Genomic DNA, 22,136 nt, shown 5'->3' on the forward strand with positions numbered 1-22,136 from the left:
TGCAAAACTGACAGGCAAGGGCAGACTTACTGTTGAGTGCAGGTCAAAAAACAGGATGGAAGATTCTGCTGTTTCAGTGTCCATCTGCTTCACCATTCAGTACAAACAGATTAGTCTTCTACTGTGGTTTATTATTTCTCATAAGAAGTAGTGTGTGTCTTACTCTTGAAATATACAAAAAGCAAGCAGCTGGTAATTTTAAGGATAGAAGGGCATGGGAGTAGAAAAAGCATTCTTAATGGGAGCGGTAAGCATTGGAATTCTTCAGTGTTCATCTGAAAGGGTTCACATGCACAGCCTTTTCTAAATTGCTTTACTCTTCCTTAATGCTTGAGTTCTTCCCTGACTTTTGATGGCTTTGAGAATCTGTTATGCTCTTTGTTAACGCACAAGTACTGTTACTATGTATAGGTAAAAGAGCTTCAGAGATCAGCATTTAATCAATTTAAGCATGTGGTTGCAAAGGAGGCCCGTACATGTCGTGTACGTGATCAATAGAAAACAAGTTGTGTCTTGCACTCAAAGCGGTATGGGAAAGCTCCTCCCTTTTCTGTGTTTGAGCACCTGGGAGTACGGCCGCTCGCCGTAAGATGGCATTCATTCCACGGCCCTGTTGAGTATCTCAACAGCCTTCTGCTCTAGGATAGGAGACGAAGATGAGACAGTAAGTTGGGGCTGTGGAATTTTTTTTTTTTCTTGGAGACTGTCCTTCAGCTAAAGTGAGCTTACCGCCCTCAGCAAGTTACCCATCATCTCTTGTAATATCATGGTAGTTGTAGACAACTCCTTCCCTTTATAATGAAAAGGGGCCTGTTCTGTACAGGTTCTGGCTAGATGATGCATTCATTTGTTTAAGTAGTAGTGGATCTCAGCCTGTAGCTTGCAGGTACTCCCGCTCTAAAACCATCTAAATTAGTTGCCTTGGACTAAAACATACTAGTGAAAAACTAGCTTGCTTTGGTTGACAAAAGTGATGGTGAAAATCATCGTCAGAAACGTGACTTGACTCAAGCAGTTTTACAAGTATACCCTGAATGAGAGAATTTTTTAAAAGGGGTAGCACGGAACCCAGCATTGTTGCTGTTTCTCAAAGGCCTTTAATTTTACACAGGTTGAGAAGCAGATCAAGAAAACTTGGTGATATGCAAATGCTGGTGAAAGAGGAAGTCGGGCCTCTTTCTGTGCTGCTAAATGCTTAAGTAGGGCGGAGGGGCAAGAACCAGGACAGCCAGTTTTATGTAAACTGGATAAGCAAAACGAGAGGAGAGACAGTGAGCTGGAATTCCATAGAAAATGCTGACCCTCTGAATGGCCCATTTCTGCTATGATTAGATTGAAATAATAGCGCATGATGAATAAACCTTCTGTGATGGGTTAACCTTGGCTGGCTGTCAGTTGCCCACCAAACTGCGCCATTCATGCCCTCTCCTCACCAGGGCTGGAGGAGAAAATAAGATGAAAAAGCTTCTGAGTTGAGACAGTTAGCGTAACAGGCACAACAAACTGGCCTTGAGGAAGATTAATTTATTGCCAATTAAAGTGGGATAGCAACAAAGAAAAAAAAAAAAACCCACCTTCCCCCAGCATCCCTTTTCTACCCAGACTCAACTTTACTCTTCTGCCTCCTCTACCACAACGGTGCGGAGGGATCAGGGATGGCCAGCTGAGGGTCAGGTCATGGTGTCTGTAGCAGCTCCTCTCCGCTGCTCCTTCCTCCTCACACTATTCCCTGGCTCCAGCATGGTGTCCCTCCCACGGGATAGAGTCTGTCATGAACTGCTGCTGCAGTTCAAGAGGATCTTCCTCTTGATGGGGCAGTCCTTCAGGAACGGACTGTTGCAGCATGCAACCCCCGTCAGCCACAGCTCCCGCCAGAAAACCGGCTCCTGCACGAACTCCCCCTGGGCTGCAGCTTCCTGCAGGGCTCATCCACCCCTCTGTCGTGTGGTCCTGCACAGGCTGCGGTGTGGTCGTCTGCTCCGGTGTGCTCCGCAGTGGGATGCAGGGGAACAACCTGCTTCACCATGGTCTAAAAAGATGTAACTGCTAAACCACAGTAGGAGGATACTAATACTGAGAGCATTAGTGTATCAGTTAACGTACGTGTTCGCTTGTATGGAGACATAGGCTGCAGGGGATCCAGTGCCTGGAGCAGAGACTCCTGCTTCTCCTTTGTGGACTGGTGTGGTGAAAGTTTATTAAATAATGATTGATAACTGCTTATGAAGAAGTCTTTGATCACGCATGTAATCAGGATTGTTTAACTCGGGCAGTGAGCTCAAGGACAACTACAAATCACATTTAGTGAGTCAGACAGGTGGTGCTTGTCCCAGCCCCCCTGCGCAGGCAGGATGCACGCGGGACCACCCAGACAATAAATACAGTGTGCAGCTGTGTTGTGACAGTAACTCAACCATGCTGGGACATCTGGCCAGCATCATTGGTGCGTGTGGACCTTATGGACCATGAGATCTGCATGTGGCACAAACTTTAAAACCTTGCATACACTAGGTATGTAAGCTGGTTTTGTTTTCACAAAGTATAAAGGTAGGCAAGCTCTGGGACTGGGCCAGAAGCCTCACCTATGGGTGGATGCACCGTGTAGGAACTTCCCAGTTACTGAGATACTCCGGGCACCAGTGGCAGTGGGGTTTCCCAGCTGAAGCGTGGGCTTGGATGATGTTATTAAGGTGGTAATTGGTGATGTATCCTTTTCTTAATCACTTAATCACTTAATGTTTTACAGTCACAATTTGGTGCATTGCTCCTATTGCTCTTCTATCATATTGTGCGTAATAACCAGTACTGTTTCCTTTTATCATATTGCATGCTATTTTACTTTATTATATTGTAATATAATAAACAAGATTTATTGTTGTATTTTATTTGGAGTCCATTTTTTCTTGGTACCCACTCAGTCAGCGAAACACAAGCCAGGCTCACAGACAGGATACAAAGTTAAAATGTCTGTATTTAATAAAAAAGAGGCAAGTTCAACTGTCACTAGTGTGACGATTGATATTCCCAGGTAGGAACACATGCCTTACTGGTATTTTAGCCACCAAGTGGTCTTGTTGTGCTGGACTTTGTGAAAGTTGGGATGCATGCTTGGGAGAAGCAGAACCCCTTGATGTGGTAAAACGTGTGCAAAAGATACCTGTTGGAAAAGGGAAGGGAGTGGCTGCGTTAGGGCGTTGTGGATGGAATTTGATAATAGCTTAGAGGAAACAGCATCAGCAGCAGGAGCAGATTTGTGTAGAGAAAGTGGAGTTAGAGCAATACGTAATTTGTAAAGTAAGGTGGTCCTGTTGCAGTGCCAGAATTGTTCGTTGAATACAAGTTGGATGCTTACCAGACTGTGGCTGAGAAGGGTTCGGGTTGCTCAGTGGTAAGTATTGTAAATGGCGGCGTAGGGTGAAAAGGGAAAAGATGCGCAGTTACTGCTGAGGCAGGAACGCGGTGGGATCCTGACGAGTGGGACGGTGATACATGGAGTCAACTGATTCAGATGTGAGTGTAGGGGGAGAATTTGTTTCTGAGGTTGTAGAGATAAAACTCATCACTACAGAAGAAAATTAGAATCAGGGCCAGATGGATGGCAAGTGAGACATGATGTAATTGAGGATTATACTCAGCATGAAATTAATGATATGACAGTGATTCTGGCAGAAATCAAGGGAATCTTTGCTCACTTGGATGGTGCAGCTGTATGATTTAGGAGCATCAGGAATTGCATTGGATGCTGTAGATAGCAAGAAGTTTGTAACATCAAGTTCTGATTCTTTTGTGCAAGATGTTTTTCAAAATCATGATGAGGGAGATATTTATTTGTTCGCCTTTGCAGCTGCAGGTTGCAACTGCAAATACCCCAACGGAAGGGGACTGGCCAGGAGGAGATTAAAAGAGTGCATACAGTGTCTCAAAGAGGAAGGGATGAAAATTGCTGCCTTCATAGGAGACTTTGGCACGATGATACAGGCTGGGTTAACTGCACCTATTAGGAATAATAGCATTAAAATTGCTCTGCCTGCATGTAACGATGTCATCATGACACTTTTTAATAAATGAGACAGGGAGCCCCATAGAAGAAGTAATTGGGAAGGTACAACAATTGGGAGATTTAGGGGAATGGGGTCTGATGCAAAACACAGGGCATGGCAATAGAAATGAAAATAATAAAGCTGAAAATAATAGAATCTCACAGAAAGAAATGTTCGCTGCTTTGTTAAAAGATGTCAAGATAAGATTGATGGAATTCCTACGAATGAGATGTGGAGGTTATTTAAACAGAGGAGGAAATAAATCAAGTAAGTAAATAGTCATAGCCAGCAGAGGTTTGCAGAATCACCCAAGGATGCAGCTCAGCCTTCTGCCCCACCCTGTGAACCTGGAGGGGATCCCCACGCCCCAGCAGAGGGCTCCCCCTGGAGAGTCACACTTTCCAGGGCACAGGGAGGACTGGGGACAGTTTGACGAGCCACATCCCTGGCGCGATGTCAAAACCTTCCTTCAGTAATTTGAAGAGTTAAAAGATGGAATGAAAAGAGGGCCAAGCTCCAATACAAAGGTAGGTTAAGAAAGACAGTCGCCCAGATGTGGAGCTGCGAATTTATTGGAAGACTCAATTCCCCCAACAAGTCAGAGTCCTTGTAGATTCAGGAGCAGAGGCCTCTTTAATTTACAGAAATGCAGAGTGATTTAAAGGTCCGAAGCTGTTCAAACTAAAATTGAAATGAAAATAGGAAATTTTCCAAAAAGAACCTGTCTGGTTACAATTGTCCTAATCCCCAAATATATTATTGGAATTGGTATTTAAAAAGAGTTAACATTGCATTTACAAGACCGACAGTATCAGTTTGGAGTAAAGCTATGTATTACGGCTACACCTGTACTTGTAGGAAAAGTAAAAATGTCCCAGACACAGATTCCTTCTGCAATGAAAGTTGTTACAACAAAACAATACAGAATCCCAGAGGACATGAGGAAATTTCATCAATAAAGGATCTGTTAGAGACAGGCATTTTAAAACCTACCACTACTGCCTGGAATAATCCAGTGTGGCCGGTGAAGAAAAGCGATGAGACCTGGTGAATGACCGTGGGTTACAGACAGCTAAATACACTCCGCTGTTAACAGCCACAGTGCCAGACACTGTCACTTTGATTGAAAAGGTGCAACAACATCCAGGAACCTGGCATGCAGCAATTCATGTGGCTAATGCTTTCTTTACAATACCCAGTGCTGAGGAGCACTGGGAGCAACTCGCCTGTACTGGGCAAGGCAGACAGTGTACTTTTACCCGTCTGCCTCAAGGGTGGGTACACAGCCCTACCGTTTGTCACCGGACAGTGGCTGAGTGTCTGCATTTGTTGACTCCGCCAGCCACCGTACAGACAGTATGCTGTACTGACAGTATGATTCAGGGAGAAAGTAAGCAAAGAGGTGCAAGATCAATTAGAATTGTTAATTCAGCATATGAAAAACAAAGGATGGCAGATTAATCCAAGCAAAATCAGGGACCAGCTCATACAGTGAAGTTTTTAGGGATACAGTGGCATCGTCGACACAAAGAAATACTGCCAGAAGCCGGGCAGAAAAATTTGGATTTTGCAACACCATAAAATAAAACCAATGCACAAAGATTTATTGGATTATTTGGATTTTGGAGACAGCATACTCCATGTTTAGGGCAAATTCTTGCTCCTTTGTATGAAATGACCTGGAAGACATAGGAATTTGAATGGGAATTATGTCCCTGCTAACAGATGTTTTCTTTAGGAACAGGGTCATGACCTTTTAGCTCCATCTTTTACAGAACTACCTGTTTTGAATCATGAATCTTGTCCTATGTCTTACGGTCCATTTGGGCAACACCATTACCCCAGGAAGCTATCTAGGAATGATTAATACAATGACCACAAGCGGGTGGTGGAGAAATAGTACCCACTTATGAACACAAGGCAACAATACCTGCGATGTGAATAAACCTTGTCAGGTAGTTAACCTGACGTTTTCACCAGGAGTGACCTTGTGGAGAGCCCTTGGAAGGAATGATATTGCATGAAGAGACGTCTAAACGGACCAAGACACAGTGATTTTGTCAAATGATAGTACTATTGCTACCAAATGCAATACTTTTACCCCTTGTTAAAGATACTACAGAGAGGCAGCGCCAGCTTGGCTGACAGGCTCAGCTGTGCCCACGGTGGGTCTGTTGGGACCGGCTGTGGCTGCCATGGGCAGCTCTACTCACCAAGGCCACCCCTGCAGCACCCTTGCTACCACACCCTTGCCACCTAAACCCAATACACCTCTTTTCAAAGCAGCTGCTTGTAACTTCAAAGATGTACTAATAAGGTAATTTTAACTTGGAAATTCAATGCCTTCATCCTGTAAAACAGGCCATAGGCGTCTGATGTAAAAAAAATTAAAAAATCTTCATCAGGTAGTTTCTTTGACAGCTTTCTTTCTCTGAGACTACTTGCTTGAATTTTGGTAACTTACTGTCAATGGGTTGAAGTCAGAAATAGCTATTTTCCACAGGAGTAACTTCAAGTAAAGTTGAATACAGTTGTCTTTTAATTACAGGTATAACAGCAGTGAAATTGAAATACAAAATTAGCACATAGGATTTGCATAGAGATAATCACTACTAAAGAAGTTAAGTACAAACTTCTAAAATTTCACAACTAGAAAGATTTTACTGCTAAACAACAGTAGCACAATAGTAAGATACTAATATTAAGAATGTTAGTATATCAGTTAATACATGTTTTTACTTGTACAGACCCAAACCTGATCAGCAGAAAGCTGATGATGGGCTTGACTTACATTGTTACCACAGAACCACAGAAAAATATTAACTTGAAGCACAGTTTTTATTTCTTTTAACATAGATTAAGCAGGTTTTTTATCATAAAAAAGCTTTAAGTATCCCCTTATAACAATAATGGATTTTGACGACAGATCACAACAGGCATGTAGGTATGATAGACATTATCTGTAACCAGTAGCTACAATGCAGACTAAGCTTAATGCTGGGACTCTTGAACCAGACTTCTTTACTGTAACTTCAATATTAATTTCAACTCTTAAATGGAAATTCAAGCTGCATTCACTAAAATCCCCAGCTTTCAAAGTAATACTCGCAATTATTGCACTTGTACTGGTTGTATTGGCTTAGTAAAGCCGTTCTAAAGCAACAGTTTAATATTTGTACATTTTAAAGCACTTGATCTTATCTACAAAGAAAATAAACATGATTATACCACCATTTATTTCAACTTAATTGTGAATATTCTTAATTTTCAGAGTTTAAATGGATGTGCAATTAGTAACTACACTAGAAAAGCAACAAATGCTGTAACTACCCTATGATGACTAGTTTGGTCCATGTCAGTAATCAAGTGATGTTATAAAAAATAAACTAGTTTATTTTGTATAAAATGAGTAATGTTGCATTTTTCAGATTGCACAGTACAAACAAGCTAATATCTAAATTAATACTGTTACAGGTAGTTATTACATAGGGACAGCAGCTAGAAAAAATAAGTACCTCAAAGCAACAGACTTCTGCAGCCATCTTTCCATAACATTGTATGAAAGTTAAATATGTCTTAGTTACAAGTATGCATATTATAAAATGTTTGAAAAATGTTTAAGTATGAGCTGTTAAACTAATTTTCCATAGCAAGAGTATATGATGATATTTACATTTTAAAAATTCATTTTTCAGAAAAGAATTTACAATGAAATAAATAACCTTCAGCAATCCCTTAAACCCAACTACAAGATCTGTAAGTGGCAGTAAAAAACAGTCAAGCCACCTTGTGTCAATGTTAGGTCAGTAAAATATGCCTCATCCAGTAAGAAGTGCAACTCTGCTTTACTAGTCATCTAGAAACATGCACAATACATCTAAGTACCTTCAAATATGGTACAACCTCGAGTATTTGTACAAGAGTATTCACAAAAACATACAATATATTTTACAGTCCTTTAATACAAAATATTGATATCAAACCAATCTGAACTGCATTGATCAGACATTTTTTTAGGCAGGCAAGCTGCGAAGGATAACAGTTCTTAAATTTAATCCCCTCTTTGCCTTTTAAACTCAAGCAAGAGATAAGTAGTTTCGTCAGAACATGTGTTGGTGATGTAAAGGTACTGATGAATATTAGTTGAACCTGTCTCCATATGTATTCGCTGTCTCTCAACTCTATTAAAGTATTAACAGCTGCAAGCTAGTCTGAAGATTGCATAAAAAAAAATCTTGCCTCTTTTTGAAATTATTAGATGAAACTGCTGCTTAGTTATCCCCACTAAAGATTTCAAAGATTGAAATATTAAAAAAATAAAGAGTTCAAATCTAAAACATGGAAGCATGTCTAAGAGCTGGTTTGCTTCCTTTCACACCTGATGCTTGGGAAGTAATTAATCTTCCACTTAAGACACAATACAGTCATAACTGCCTTCTTGGAATGAATCCTCATCCTCTGTCTTAGATTTGTCCTCTTCATGCCTGCTTGCATTGCCGTTCCCAGCATCACTCTGAGGATTAGTGCCATGGCTAGAAGACGTCCTGCTTTCCTCAGCTCTGGGGTTTGCTTGTTCAGTAACCTTAGAAAGATTCACTGGCTGAAAAGCTTCAGGCTGTACTTGCTCTTCTACTATTTCACTTAGTTTCTGGATCTGTGGTTTGATGCTATTCAGAAATGGCTTGTACCCAGGGCTAGGAAAATAATGGTATAGAACACCATGAGTGAATTACAAAAAGCGTACTTCTGTCATATGCCCGAAAAGCAGCTTTTCCTGGGAGATGTTTGCTATAAATAATTATCTTCTATAATCCTTCCTGTACAATTTTTTTTCTTTTAAATAGAGGGAAAAAGGCAACTATAATCAAACAAATTATGTTGGGGAAATCAAACAAAGTTGGGGACGCTGTTGTTTGGCGTTTAATTTGTTGTTTGTTCCACCCCCACCCCCCCAGCACCCCCACTCCCTCCAGTTTGTTCACAACTGTATTAAGTGACTGTCCTGAAATTTCCCGTAAAAGTGCTTTTAAGTAACTGTTTCAGCTAGAGCCGAGATAACTCAAAGTTATTTTTCAGGCAACTGATTATCTACAACTGGAATGAAAATGACATGGAAAATAACACTTACCAATCTGTAGAAGCCCATTTGTCAACAGCATGTAGGCCAGTCTTGATATTCTGACAGATTTCTCCATCAATATCAGAGGACTGCATTATGCTGAAAACCTGGTTGATCACTGAAGATTCTCTGAGGATAAGGCCTATGATAATACACCAATCCAGACATCCTGCTTCCATGAAGATATGTAGCAAGTACCTAGAGAGAGAAACAGTCTACTTACTACTTTTTGCACTCAGAAGACAAAATAAATCCCAGTGTGATTCTGTAGACTGTTTCTTTCTCCTAATGCTGCATACTAGTAATTTTTAGTTTCAAATACAAAGATTATGTTACCTACCGCAGCTGGACCTGTGACTTGTGCGGCCCTTTACTAGCCAGTTCCAAAGAGAGATGTTCAAGCTCTGACTGAGTTAAACTCAAACTGGAGAAGTTTTCATCCACCATGGTCCAGTCACCATCCACCACAGAACTTGTTTCCGTCAGGTCTGTTGCTGAACCAATGCTGCATTCATCACCTATCAAAAACACTCAGAAACATAAGGGAAAAAGAAACTGCTTACTTCCATGAGACTCAGAATTTCAGAACTACCACTTCCTACAGAAATAAACAAATTACACAGTACTGCTTTGCTCACAGTGCTCATAAGGTACTACGGGCATACACTGTCCATCCCACTTCAGCATTCTTCTTGTCACACTATATGGTAGAACTATTACTGCAGGAATGCAGTATTTTTTCCATCAAATAAAAATAATTCTGCAGAATAGTATCAATAAGGGATCCTACAGATATGTTGGCAACCACTGTCAGGGCACAGCGACAGCCTCTTACATACTATAGTCTTATGTCTGCAGGAGGGGTTGCAGTCTGTCTAAAGATACCACCTTCTTAACCTTTAACTTTTTTAAAAAACAAAGGTGGAATAGCAACTTCTTTTCTTCATACAAAACTCTGAGCATTCTGAATGCTTGGTAATGTAAATATTTACCTGCACTAATTTCAAGAAGAGGTGTTTCTACTAAAAACGTGAAGAGTAGATGCAGCCACAGAATTTTCACAAGAACAGTAACAGCAAAGTGAAAACCATTACAGTGGTGAGTTATGAAGTCATGGTGAAGTCATGAGGGCACCTACCCTCCAGAACAGCTGCCATATTAAAGTAGATGCAACTTTTCTGTGGAACATGTTTACAAAGCCAGAAAGTAATTTTATTAGCTTCTTGCCCATGAATGCCACTGCTGGCTTATTTATTTACGAAGTTATTATTATTAGAAATCAGATTGTAACATTTTAAAGACTATTAATTTAGTTTTAACTTTAGGATAAACTGCTTCAAAATGTCCACTGAACTCAAAGGTCTTCATCCATCTTAGAAAAAACCATGAGATACTTGCTTATAGGAACAGCAGTAGTGGCAGGACAAAATAGTGCAACGAAAAGAGAAATAAATTTTCTCCATTTTTTTGGAGAGTTCTGTAACAAATTTATTTAAACCTAATGCATTCCTGCAGTCTCCAGAAGTAACAAACATGAGAAACAGGAGTGAAAATAGAACAAGGCAGTGCCCAAGCACAGGGACAGAACCTCACTCTTCCTTCACTTTTTAATAGCAGCTCTGACTGTCACAGGAGGCACAAGCATCTCAGGGAAATTGTACTTCACACTTAGGTACTTAAGCCGTTCGCCTAATAAAGTGGAAATTAGATGATCTAGACACTGCTGAAAGTGTTCCTCTGTGGTCAGAAAAGATGCATACAGATTAATATTCCCCTTTGTATTTTCATAAACTGTTAATCATTTGAGCTTTTAGAAAAGTGATTTAAGCAAAGCCATAGGGAAAAAGAAAACTATATGGGACTGTCGTTTTCTCAACTTCCTCAATGAAGAATTTATCTCATAACTTCCTAAAGAAATCCAAAAGCAAAAAGTTCATGCATTAGAACAGTGCATGAACTTGTGGAAAAGGCTGACCTGAGCAAGAGACAAAGATAGAAAAAACTTAGAACACTCTTCTCAGCCAGACTGTAAAAGTACTAAATTTTGAGTTACCACCATAGACAGGAACTTCAGCAAGTATCAATTTCATACTCTACTTACAAGTACATAAAGATGTATGACATGGGCATTATCTTTCTGTTGTAAAAATTTCTGTTCACTTTTCAACAAGTCCTCTTCCTGCGACCCACCCCCACCCCCATTACGGTTATCAGCAGTTGAGAAGCAACAATACAGCAGTGGCATGCAAATACCAAAGTGTGTGTACTTCCAGGTGCATTTTTGCAATGAGCAGACAGAAGGAAGAGTGACTAACCTTTGCTTAGCAAAGGAGAAAGGAATGCATCTTGCATGTGTGGTCCATGGGATGAAACGTTGTCAATCTCCCTCTGAGAGGAGCCGATAGTGCCAAGCCAGCTGCGACTCCGAGGTGTGTTTGAAACCCCTGTGTCCATTTCCATGTTTACGAAGGTGTCTGCAGACTGAGATTTTAGCAGCTGCTCCCCCACAGCTGAAAAAAAAACCCCAAGAACCCATCAAAAACAAGTCATGTAATCATGAAATTTGGAAACCTCTCTCCAGGCATTCCAGGAAGCTAAAACTCGTATCTAAGTCAATATTCAATTAGTTTGCTGAGGGATCACCAAAAGCAAGGGAATGCACCAAGTTTAGGTCCTTCAAAAATTTCTGATCAACTTTTTATGCACTGGCATAAAAGAAATATCAGTTGGTAAAGGGTTAGCATCAATAGAACTAAATAACAGTGCTGCTGCTACCAAAAAGAGGAAGACTTGGCAGCTAGTGTCAACTTTGCCATAAGAAGGTAAACCAGTGAGCTAAGAGATTAATAATACAACAGAGGGTTACAGCAAGTAGTCAAAATTCCTACCCTTTCAACATAAAGCAAATTTCAAATATTAGAAACATTATTTTTTAAAATTTTAAAAAGTTCATCAAAACCTAATCTAAAAACTATGTAAGAATGTTGATTTTAGTAAATTTCTGTAGCAGAATTTCCATCACAGAGCAATATCCACATTCAACTCAACATCTGCACAAGTGATACCCAGTTCAGTGCACCTGAGAAAGCAAGAAACCTCAACAGAAACAGTAGTGTAATCAGACTACACAAGAGATGCTGTTCGTGCTAAACAGAATCCCTTCAAAAACCACACTCTGTGTGAGAAAGCTGTGAAGGTGACAAGCCTCAACCTGTCCAAAAAGCCTCAGCCTGTTCTTTGCTTGGTTGAACTGATGTGAAGGACATACTCAGACCGATGGGTACAGGACTGCAGCAGGAAAACTTATTCCAAATCAACTCAAGACGTTACAGCACCTGTCTTGTACTTTCCATTCTTGAAAGGTGAATTAATGGAGGAAGCCGGTATGACTGGAAATGGCCAGAGGAAATCCTTGTGCAGCTTTTTCAAAGCAAACACAAAATCCTCCACGCGGGCAGCTCTGGCTCGCTCCTTGCACAGCCACCCGATCAGCTCAAAGCCTAACTGTGCAGCAAAGCAGCCCAGGTCTTTCAGCTTGATTTCTTCTAGCAGATGCCGAGCATGCCGCCAGAGCATCATGTCGATGTACATGTTCTCAGCACAGTCACTGTCTTTACTCCACCTACAGACAGAGCAGAGAACAGGGACATTAAGACTGGTAAAACTGAGTCATAATGGCTGTTCACCACAACAACAGTACATTAGGTAGTGGGAGCTTTCTATACACCAATAAAAGCAGTTTCCACTGTTCCTTGCTATTTATGTTCTCTGAAAGATCCCACTGCCTCAACAGGCAAGCGAAATAAGGGCAGGACATTACAACAGCAGCAGTGTCCATAGAATATTAAACTCTCAGCAACGCAGAAAAAAGTAAAGGAGAGGTAAAAGGCAGATGCCATTCCAAAGTGACTTCTGAGAAAACAGGTTTAGAGAACAAGTCAGGAAAGGTCCTAGACTAATGCTTATCAAAACTCTTAAGATTGTACTCTCTATGGAAAAATCACTAAATAGAAGCATCTGAATTTCTACTGAGATTGTTCTGAAAGTCTTACATGGGCAAAAAAGTGAAACCAAGATAACAACGAATCCCAGCTCAGTGCTGCTTCTGAACACTAATACAGATCAATATGTATTCTGTACACAGCAGTTTAAGCGGGATTCACCCCAAGGGGTAAGGGCTCTATTTATGGCTTTTTTTAAATTATTATTTATATATATATTATATATATAATATAATATATATTATTATATACATTATTATACATATATTGTTTTATATATATAATATATATTATTATATTATATTATATTATATATATATTATTATTATAGATCAAGATGTGCACAGTATCACGGTGCAATGTATGCTATGACGCTGCAGTACTGTGAGCTGTTCAAGACTTACCTTTTAGCAAAACAGATCGTTCCAATATAAGGCATGGTCTTGCTAGCTATTTAAACTACTACATACACATCCAGTGGATTCAGAGGTTTTTGGTCAGCAGTATCTACCTAGGTGTGCCTGTGTATGTGTACATACAAACACACACATGTGTATTTACATGTGTGAGAAAATATCCTCCCAAGAACGTAAGAGAGAGGCACAGACATTTTGACAGTCGGGAAGAGACACATGCAGAGGGATGTGGAGGGAGACTATGACAAACCTAACTCTCATATAATGTTCTCCTATAACTTAAGTTGGTGAGAAAGTTAGTACCTAACAAAGCCAGGAAGAAGGTATTACTACCAATTACCTTTTTCCAGATGGGCCAGAGGGCATACTCAGTGTCTTTGTCAAGTTAAACTTGCCATGAAGATTCTCTGCTGATTGGGATAAACTAATGCTGCGATGTCTGAAGAACTCAAAGCCACTACTTGAACTAGGTTCCTAAAGCCAAGAAAACCAAAACATACAGTCAAAGGAGCAAACATGCTATATAGTAGCAAGATTAATCATAAAAGGTTTGATGCATAGTATTTGCTGTTCTCATTACAAACCTGAGTTGTTGGTGTAGCTGGAGGTGTCTCTGTTTCTCCAGAACCAATGGCTTTAAGAAATCTGATCATATGACGACAAAGATCCCACTTTCCCTGCTCTAAGGCAGTATTAAATAGGAGAGTAGCATGTTGTCTGCTAACTGCTGGAACTTCCATATTCTGCAAGTAACAAAACATAATTAAGTTACTTGCTTTTGCTATCAAGCAACAAAAATCCTATTAAGTCAAACCACACCATGTCACAGTCAAATATACCAGAGATTAGAAGCAGCATATTTCAAGCTATTATATTCCTTTTTGTAACAGTAAACTAACTACTTACATTGCATGATATTCCCCCCCTTCACAACTGGACATAAGCTCAACAGAAAACTGTTAAATTAAAAGTGATTTGTTTTAACATGTCTTAACTTCGGTATGACAATATTTTTAAAATACTACACTAGAAAATATCACTTCTCTTGCAATATGTAAGTACCATTACCTGTAGGATAATAAGATAAGAGGCAGCTGTGTCCAAATCCTGGGCCATTAAGCACTCCTCAAATAAGTCCTTTGGGTTTCCAACAGCAGCAAACAGGTAATTCCACAGGGCATATTCTGTCTTCCTAGCACAATGAACAACTGTCTGCAGGAAGAGGGGGAACTCTGTAATGAACTTCGCCACAGTGGGAAGCAGTGGGTCGGGAATGGGTTCCCGCGAGGTAGCTTCTTCTTCCAGCACTTCATGAAGCATCAGTTCTAGTACATGAGAAAAGTATGGTAACGTGGCACAGGAGTGGGCCAAAAGCAAGGCTTGTTCACCGAGGTTCCTAACCAAGAGCTGGCGTAAAATGTGATGGAGGTAGATCTGAGAGGTTCTCTCAACAATGGAGAAAGGAAAGAGAACCTCTAAGTGTTCTCTAGCACTGGTTTGAGTGTATAAACAGTCATAGAGCACAGTGTCATTAACAGCACCAAGAACCAAGGCATCTTCAAACAAAACAGCCAATGGGTATATGTTGATGTGGAAAGGCAGCATGATCCGTCTTGACAGAAAGGAATGCGGTTTTCGATGATCTCTGGGAAACAGGGGAAGCCAGACTTTCATACCTGCCCCACCACAGCTGAGCCACAGAGCCTCCAGTAAGTGGCGTTTCTGTTTGTTGATCCTGCAAGTAGTCCATACATTTTCAACAGACTGGGCTAGGACAACTGGAGCACAAAAAGGCAGCTATTTTAAAAGAAAGAAAAAAAGAAAAATCAGAATTCTTCATTATTCCTTTTTTTTTCTTTTACCCTCTCCACAAGAACTCTTTTTTCAGCTATGAACTACTCTTTTCAAACAAGTTAATTCTTCTAACAGAGAAGAAACAAATCTGCTTAACTACACCCTAGCACCTGGGAAAACACTACTTTTTACTTACATTAACTCAAAAGACATTTCTTTTATTTATTTAACCTCCTTATACTTAGTCAAGAAGCCAGAGGTGTGAGAATAAGGGAGAAAAATAAAACCTGCTCTCTGCTTCTTCAGTTAGCCCACGAGTCTAATCTAGAACTGACAAAATTACTACAAACACCGTATTTGCTAGTGTTTTACTGAGCTGCAAACAATTATTCATCTAAACTTTACAGATTTCACTCTTCCAAAGTGCTTGTTTCATGTAGAAATGGTTTTTGTCAGCACAGAAAAAACTGAAAAGTTCAGTCATTGATTTCTCTTACTGTTGTTTTTAGGAACTTTGTAAAAAGATACTCTGAACAGATGATGATGTTCCATAAACACAGATAATAGTTTTAGACAGACTGGAGATTTTCTGTCATTAGTGCATACCAGATTTTGCACAGGAATGTTATTCTTAAAATTCATATTTTTCAATGCAATACAAGTAGTAAACACCAGTATTAAATATTTCAGTTAGATATTTATACAATTAAGTAGTAACATTTCACAGATTCTTAGAGGAAAAAAAAATATAATGGGAGTAATGAGTTACTTCCAGCTCACAATTCAGCCTGTAAGTGTATAAACACTGCCTTGCATTATAGACATCTTTTCTTTATGCCTGGACCACTCCCTTCCACAACTTCTGCAGTCACTGACAACATCTTTGAAGCCATACAATATTCCACAGATATTTACTCACATGCTTCCTTTGATTAGGGTTATTATCCTTATCTCGTATCTGGGGTCCAGATCGATCCCTTTGCAACATGATGAGTTGTCCTGCTAAATTTAGCATAATACTTTCAGCCTCGCAAGCCTAAGGATTAGATAAGAGTATTATGCAAAGTATTTTAAGCCTTTTGAATGCATCATTTTACTCATAACCACAATACAAACCCAGAATAATAAGAGTAAATTAACTGCACTGTCGTACAGAGATGACTAGCAACCAAATACAATGCAGAAGGACTCGGGAAAATCACGTAGAACTAAATACCTACAGATAGATTCACTTAAGCAGTTCTCATGCAAAAGAGTAAATACTGCAAGGTTTCTTGTTCACCAGACTCATTCCATGTGTTTATTTGATATAGGCTTTTTCCAGCTATGCCAAGCCACCAGTATTTGAAGAAAAATAAAGCTCTGGATTCTTATCAGTATCACCACTACACGGCAGCCAGTATCTGACTGCAAAGACTAACACTGGCAGACAAGCCAAAAAGGGTCTAGCCACACTTGTACAGCATCTTGAATTTTTAAAAGCTGCAGTTACAGAAAATTTTTTCTAATTAGATATATCAAGGAAGCAAAGTATTGTTTCTAAAGATTTATTTCAGAACTGTTACATGTTAACTTCAAACCAAGCCACTGGAGCTAATATCACACTGTGCATGAAGTTTAGTTTTAAAATACATGGGTAGAGGGCCTGTATGGTAAATTGGCAGCATCAGGGGTTAAGGACACTAACAAGACACTCTGCTAAGTCAGACACATTGCTCTGCCTACAGTGCAGTGTCATACTCAGTGCTAACATCAATACTTTTCTTTTGATCAGGAAGATTGACAAAGTTTGAAGATATGGGCTCTTAGAAAGAAAAGGGGTAATATTTGTTCAGTCTGAAACTAAATTTAAAATAGTACTAGTGTTCTAAAAAGTTCCAGTAGCTTTTTCTTAACACTAGGAAACACCATAGTTCAGGAATAAGGCAAGATGGACTAGAAAACCACAAGTATATTGTTTTTCATGCCCTTGCCTAAGATCATATCAAAGTCTCAGTTCAGATGTTCAATTTTATGGGACACTAAATTAGAATGAACTGAAGGAAGCAAGCAGAAACCTGATTTTACATCCATGCCACTGCTTTCATATCTGCCAGTGGCTTTGGTATGTGGAAAAATATGTACATTCACATGTCTACAGGCCTGCCTCACAGATGACACAACTTCTAAATGATCTTAAGGTAGCTGCTCTGATGAAAAAGTATGATTCATACTGCAGCTATCCCAATAGTTAAGCTTAATTTGTTTAAAGCACAGACAACAAAAATCCAAGTTCTCCTTGCACTGTGCTTTCAGTGCACTAAATAATTTCTGGAGTTAAGACATTAAACAGGGCTTCACTTTCACACCTTAGTCATTGTTTGGCTGTTGGCCTATCTCCTGATGTAACCAGTGGGAGAGATTATCTCACTTTATTTTACTGTAGTAGGAAATTGACTAGAAGTAACCTTATAGGGTCATTATCTTTTCCTCTTTTTTGTTTATTCTTTGAGTAATGGACCTGTTGCTGCCAGAAAGGCATCTCCTAATGCAATGGATTGCTCTGGTGTTCAACTTTTAATACACAACAGAGAAACATGCCATTGACACAGTTAAGTTTAACTTGTCCTCCAAGATTTGGCCCCAAACTTTACAAGATGACACAAGAAGATATGAAATAGGACAGTTTGGATTTTATTTCCACCCACCTGTCCCCAGTTCACACACACAATGTCCATGTAACAAGCATCACAAAAAGCATGTTCTGCATTTTATCACATAAAAGAACCACTGATTTATGAATCATTTATCAGCCAGGTAAGCTTTGAGGACTAAGCTAACAAATCCAGGCAGATTCTTTTGAATTTTGAGTGCTATAGATCTGTTACCTGCTGAGGCATCTTCAAGGTGATGCCAGTCTCTGTCCTCACTGATGTCAATGTAACAGACACTACAAGAAAAGGATGAGGAATGTACCGAGACATGGACACTTCTTGAAGAACTTGGATACTGGCAGTAGGGTTAAGACTGAAAGGAAAGATGACTACATTTAGCAATTTTAAAACAGTATTTAACGTAAAACTATCTTGACATAAACCTAATGAAAATAAGCAACCAGTTTACTCTACAGAACAACATAACTAACTATCCTTTAACCATGAATCCCATAGGCCCACGTATCTATTTAAAGATACCAAATAAACCTAAGCTAGGCTACTTTATCTTGAGAGTTTTGGGGAATACAGGTATGAGTGGATAGAAGACAGTATCAGCTACATCAGAATAAGACTCTATTCACTCTTCAGTAAGACAATTTCAGGGTTTGGATTTTGTTGGGAGTGTTCTTTGCATTTCAAAAGCAATGAAAATATTTTCCTTTAAAGCAGATCAACAGCTTGCTTTCTGCTAAAATCAAAAAAAGGTCCCTTCTTGCTGCAGCCAAGATACCATAACTGTAAGAAAAACCACCTGCTTAGGTACTTCAAAAAACTATCAGGGAATCTTTATCACCTCCTTAGGTTCACTATTCTTAACTTCCTGATTACATTGCTACTTCTTTTGCACCAAAATAGCTCCCCACAACCTTACTGCTGACCAAAATTTTCTGTCATCATCTTTGCTACTCTGCCACCACTCTCACCAATTCCTACTTCTAACATTAGAAACATTTTTTTATTAAAAATATTCAAATATGTGGTTGTCTTTTAGTACCTTTATCTTCTATTTACACTCAGTTTTCAAGTTTCTAACAACTAGAAGATGCTGGTACAGACAGCTGGAAACATGCATATCTCAATCACTACTCCCACACCTAATGTGCGTATCTGTATACATGCAAGTGACACTCACGAACTACCACTTGTGCATACAGATAACACCTCTCTGTATTTTAAAAATCTGACTCCGCAAGTTATCCAACACCTTTATAGCATTGTAAAAATTTACCCAGACTAAGAACAGATTTACAAGCACATTACTGCAAAAGCATTTAAATACTGACACTCACCCTTCAGGCCTTCTCTCAATACTGTAAAGGCAAATGGAACAATCTGCTCTGAACAATATTACAATGTCCCGGAAGATGCTCAGTAGTAACGTGTCTGCTTGCAGTTTGGTGATGTGTGCAAATGCATTGTCAAGATTAGATGTTCGCAGGTAGACTCTCAGCTACAAGAAAAGGAGTAGCTTGAACACAGTTTTACCAACAAACTAATAGTCATTCCATGTTTACTTGCTTTCTTTTTTGTGAAATGGCTGTCGAGGATTTCTAGTGAGACACATTACCGGGTTCTTGTTTCATCAAATGTTTTATCCATTGCATTATATTATTGCATCCAAAATGGTTAAAGAACAGTACAGTCAAATCTTAAATACTGAAAAACAATCATAAGGAAGGAGTTTTATCCATTAGTTTTAAAAAGCAAAGAGTAAGTAAAGCTCTTCTGCCCATCTAATTTAAAACCTTACAAAAGTGTTTCAAAATACTGTAACTAGATATATCAAAACAGGCTTCATGAAACAGGCTTCATGCTAACATGCGAAAATGTCACAAAATTTTCAGAATAGTAAGGCCATGGCAGTCAGCAGAAAATAATTTTTAATAGCAATAATAAACTTTTCTAAAAGAATTACCTACATATTAATACAGAACATGACCAAAAGCCACCTATGTATCAAGCTTTTTACACTGTAGAAAAGATATTCTAAACATAATTCACTCATAGCTCACCTCTTCCTGATGATCATTTAAATTATAACATGCAAGAACAATGAAGTCATTCCACCACGCTAAGCCACCTGTTACCATCATATTTTGCTCCTAAAAAGAAAAAAGCAAGTAAATTTTATTTATGCATGTATTTTTATATACTTATACACACATAAACACACATGTACACTTTATGGGTAATTTCTGAAAGCCATACATTATGTCTATAAGCCTTACTGATAGAGGCAAGACAATCTATGTATGTGAAGTTTTTATTGTTTAAAAAACTCTTAAAATGCTAAGAAAAATATGTGAAGGACAAACATTGTCTTACAAAACACAGCTCCACAGTTCCTTATTCTACTGACATCACTGAACTCTCTCAAATTAACTTTCTGCTTTTGGCCAGAATTTACAAGCTTAGCATCTAAAGCTGTACTTCACACAAACTCTCAGATAAGACATATGGCAGTGTCTGACTATACACACTCAGATTTGGAAGCCTTTTAATAATCAGACACAAATTATTATGCCAAAGCCACAGGATAAACATTTCAGCCATTTTATGAAAAACACATGCAAAACCATCATCTCTAATCCCAAGTGTGTCTACAGGCTGTTGTTTATTTGAAAAAGGTATTTTTTAATTTTCTTCAAGAGTCACATTCCAACAAGTACAACCTCCCCAATATACCTGAATAAAGTACTACAACCTCTCACCTGGGTAATGTTTCCAAATAGCTTCCATTTTTTGGTAAGTAAAGAATAATGTGCAAAACCAAACTTGCCAACAACAGCTACATTCTGTCCAAGCTTGTCAATGGCTGAAAACTGTTCAAAGAGAAAAAACCCCAAAACTTCAGGAAGGAGCTTATTTAAATTATATATCCTATCCAAGCGCAGCAGCACAAGGCAATATAATATCAAGAGTCAAAACCTGTAAAGTATCTTCATGTTTTCTACTTTACTCTTCTTTTTGTAATTTAAAACACTGACTTCATCCTCCAGAGTCATCCAACCGTAAGGGACAGTTATAAAAAAACAGTACTTTTAAAGAACAAGGATGTATTCTTAAAATACTCACCCTTATAGGCCAGTTGCTCTCTAGATACGTACTATGAATCTAAAAGAAAACAAAGAGAAAACCCAAACCCACGTAACTATACCAAGCACCATTGAAGTAATGATTAATTACAATGTTCTGAAGGAATGTACACAATGCCCATGTTTTTCCAAAACACTGGTTTAAAGGTTTTTAATGGTGGGATTTCTTTTTTAAATACAATTACTTCTCCCACCCCTCACCCCAGAAGTTACTGAAGCCTAAATGTTAGCCTGTTTTTAACGTAAGACACATAGAAATACCTTAACAACATCCAACAGCCAATACTATATTACAGATTATTAGTCAATTTTTGCTCTTCTCCCCTGCTAGGTACTTCTCCCCCATTAGAACCTTTCAAGGGAACATACAAGTTTTGATAAAACACAGCATTCAGGAGAGACTTCCAGTGCTGGGATGAAATTTCTAATCCTATCAGAGATACACATCAGCACATCCAAAAGCCTTGTTATGAGAGCACTTGACTGGGATATGACAAATTAAATCTTGATCCTGGATGTCACATGGTTTCTTCATGTCACATGGAATGATACAAATCCAGGTTCAAACTCCAGTCCTTGGTTTGATACAAGGCATGTAGGTGCTTTCATTAACCAGCCACTGACTGTTCTCATGGGTGTGTTGCTCACTCTAGTAATTCCAATTGTGTTAGTTTTACTCCTACACAGAATCATGACTTTCCCCTCCTGTGCCAGTTTCAGAAGACGGAAGAGCTACCTGGCCAGCTAAGGGAAGATTCAACAGTGTCTAGAACCTGACATACATGCCTCAAGTCAAATGCTGTTTAATAATAGAGATTCATGTACGATGTGAAAAACCAAATTGGGGGGACTTCTTAAAAACTTTTATTTACAAAAGTATCTACCAATTCAAGCACGGAAGAGCATACAATAACATTACAGATTAAATGTTATTTAATTTTTTCTCCATATTACAGAGAAAATAGAATCTGCCCC

General features: G+C 39.0%; 1 protein-coding gene across 5 annotated transcripts in view; it reads right to left on the reverse strand.

Moving 5' to 3' along the window:
- Window positions 1-6,556: 6,556 nt before the first annotated feature.
- RIC1 (RIC1 homolog, RAB6A GEF complex partner 1) overlaps window positions 6,557-22,136 on the reverse strand; it is a 53,524-nt gene continuing 37,944 nt past the window's right edge. For 4 of the 5 annotated variants that reach the window (XM_040580594.1, XM_040580591.1, XM_040580593.1 and 1 more), the window contains 14 exons: window positions 21,142-21,180; window positions 20,778-20,888; window positions 20,079-20,168; window positions 19,356-19,516; window positions 18,238-18,376; window positions 16,290-16,406; window positions 14,645-15,373; window positions 14,161-14,319; window positions 13,917-14,050; window positions 12,495-12,781; window positions 11,475-11,669; window positions 9,500-9,677; window positions 9,169-9,357; window positions 6,557-8,734 (listed from right to left, as the gene is read on the reverse strand). In XM_040580594.1, coding sequence (XP_040436528.1) covers window positions 8,449-8,734; window positions 9,169-9,357; window positions 9,500-9,677; window positions 11,475-11,669; window positions 12,495-12,781; window positions 13,917-14,050; window positions 14,161-14,319; window positions 14,645-15,373; window positions 16,290-16,406; window positions 18,238-18,376; window positions 19,356-19,516; window positions 20,079-20,168; window positions 20,778-20,888; window positions 21,142-21,180 — 2,814 coding nt within the window. In that variant the 3' untranslated portion in view covers window positions 6,557-8,448. Of the gene's footprint in view, window positions 8,735-9,168; window positions 9,358-9,499; window positions 9,678-11,474; window positions 11,670-12,427; window positions 12,782-13,916; window positions 14,051-14,160; window positions 14,320-14,644; window positions 15,374-16,289; window positions 16,407-18,237; window positions 18,377-19,355; window positions 19,517-20,078; window positions 20,169-20,777; window positions 20,889-21,141; window positions 21,181-22,136 lie in introns of those variants that run through there. The other variant, XR_005825712.1, reaches the window with a different exon arrangement.

Source organism: Falco naumanni, chromosome Z (assembly GCF_017639655.2).
Source record: "Falco naumanni isolate bFalNau1 chromosome Z, bFalNau1.pat, whole genome shotgun sequence".
NCBI lineage: Eukaryota > Metazoa > Chordata > Aves > Falconiformes > Falconidae > Falco > Falco naumanni.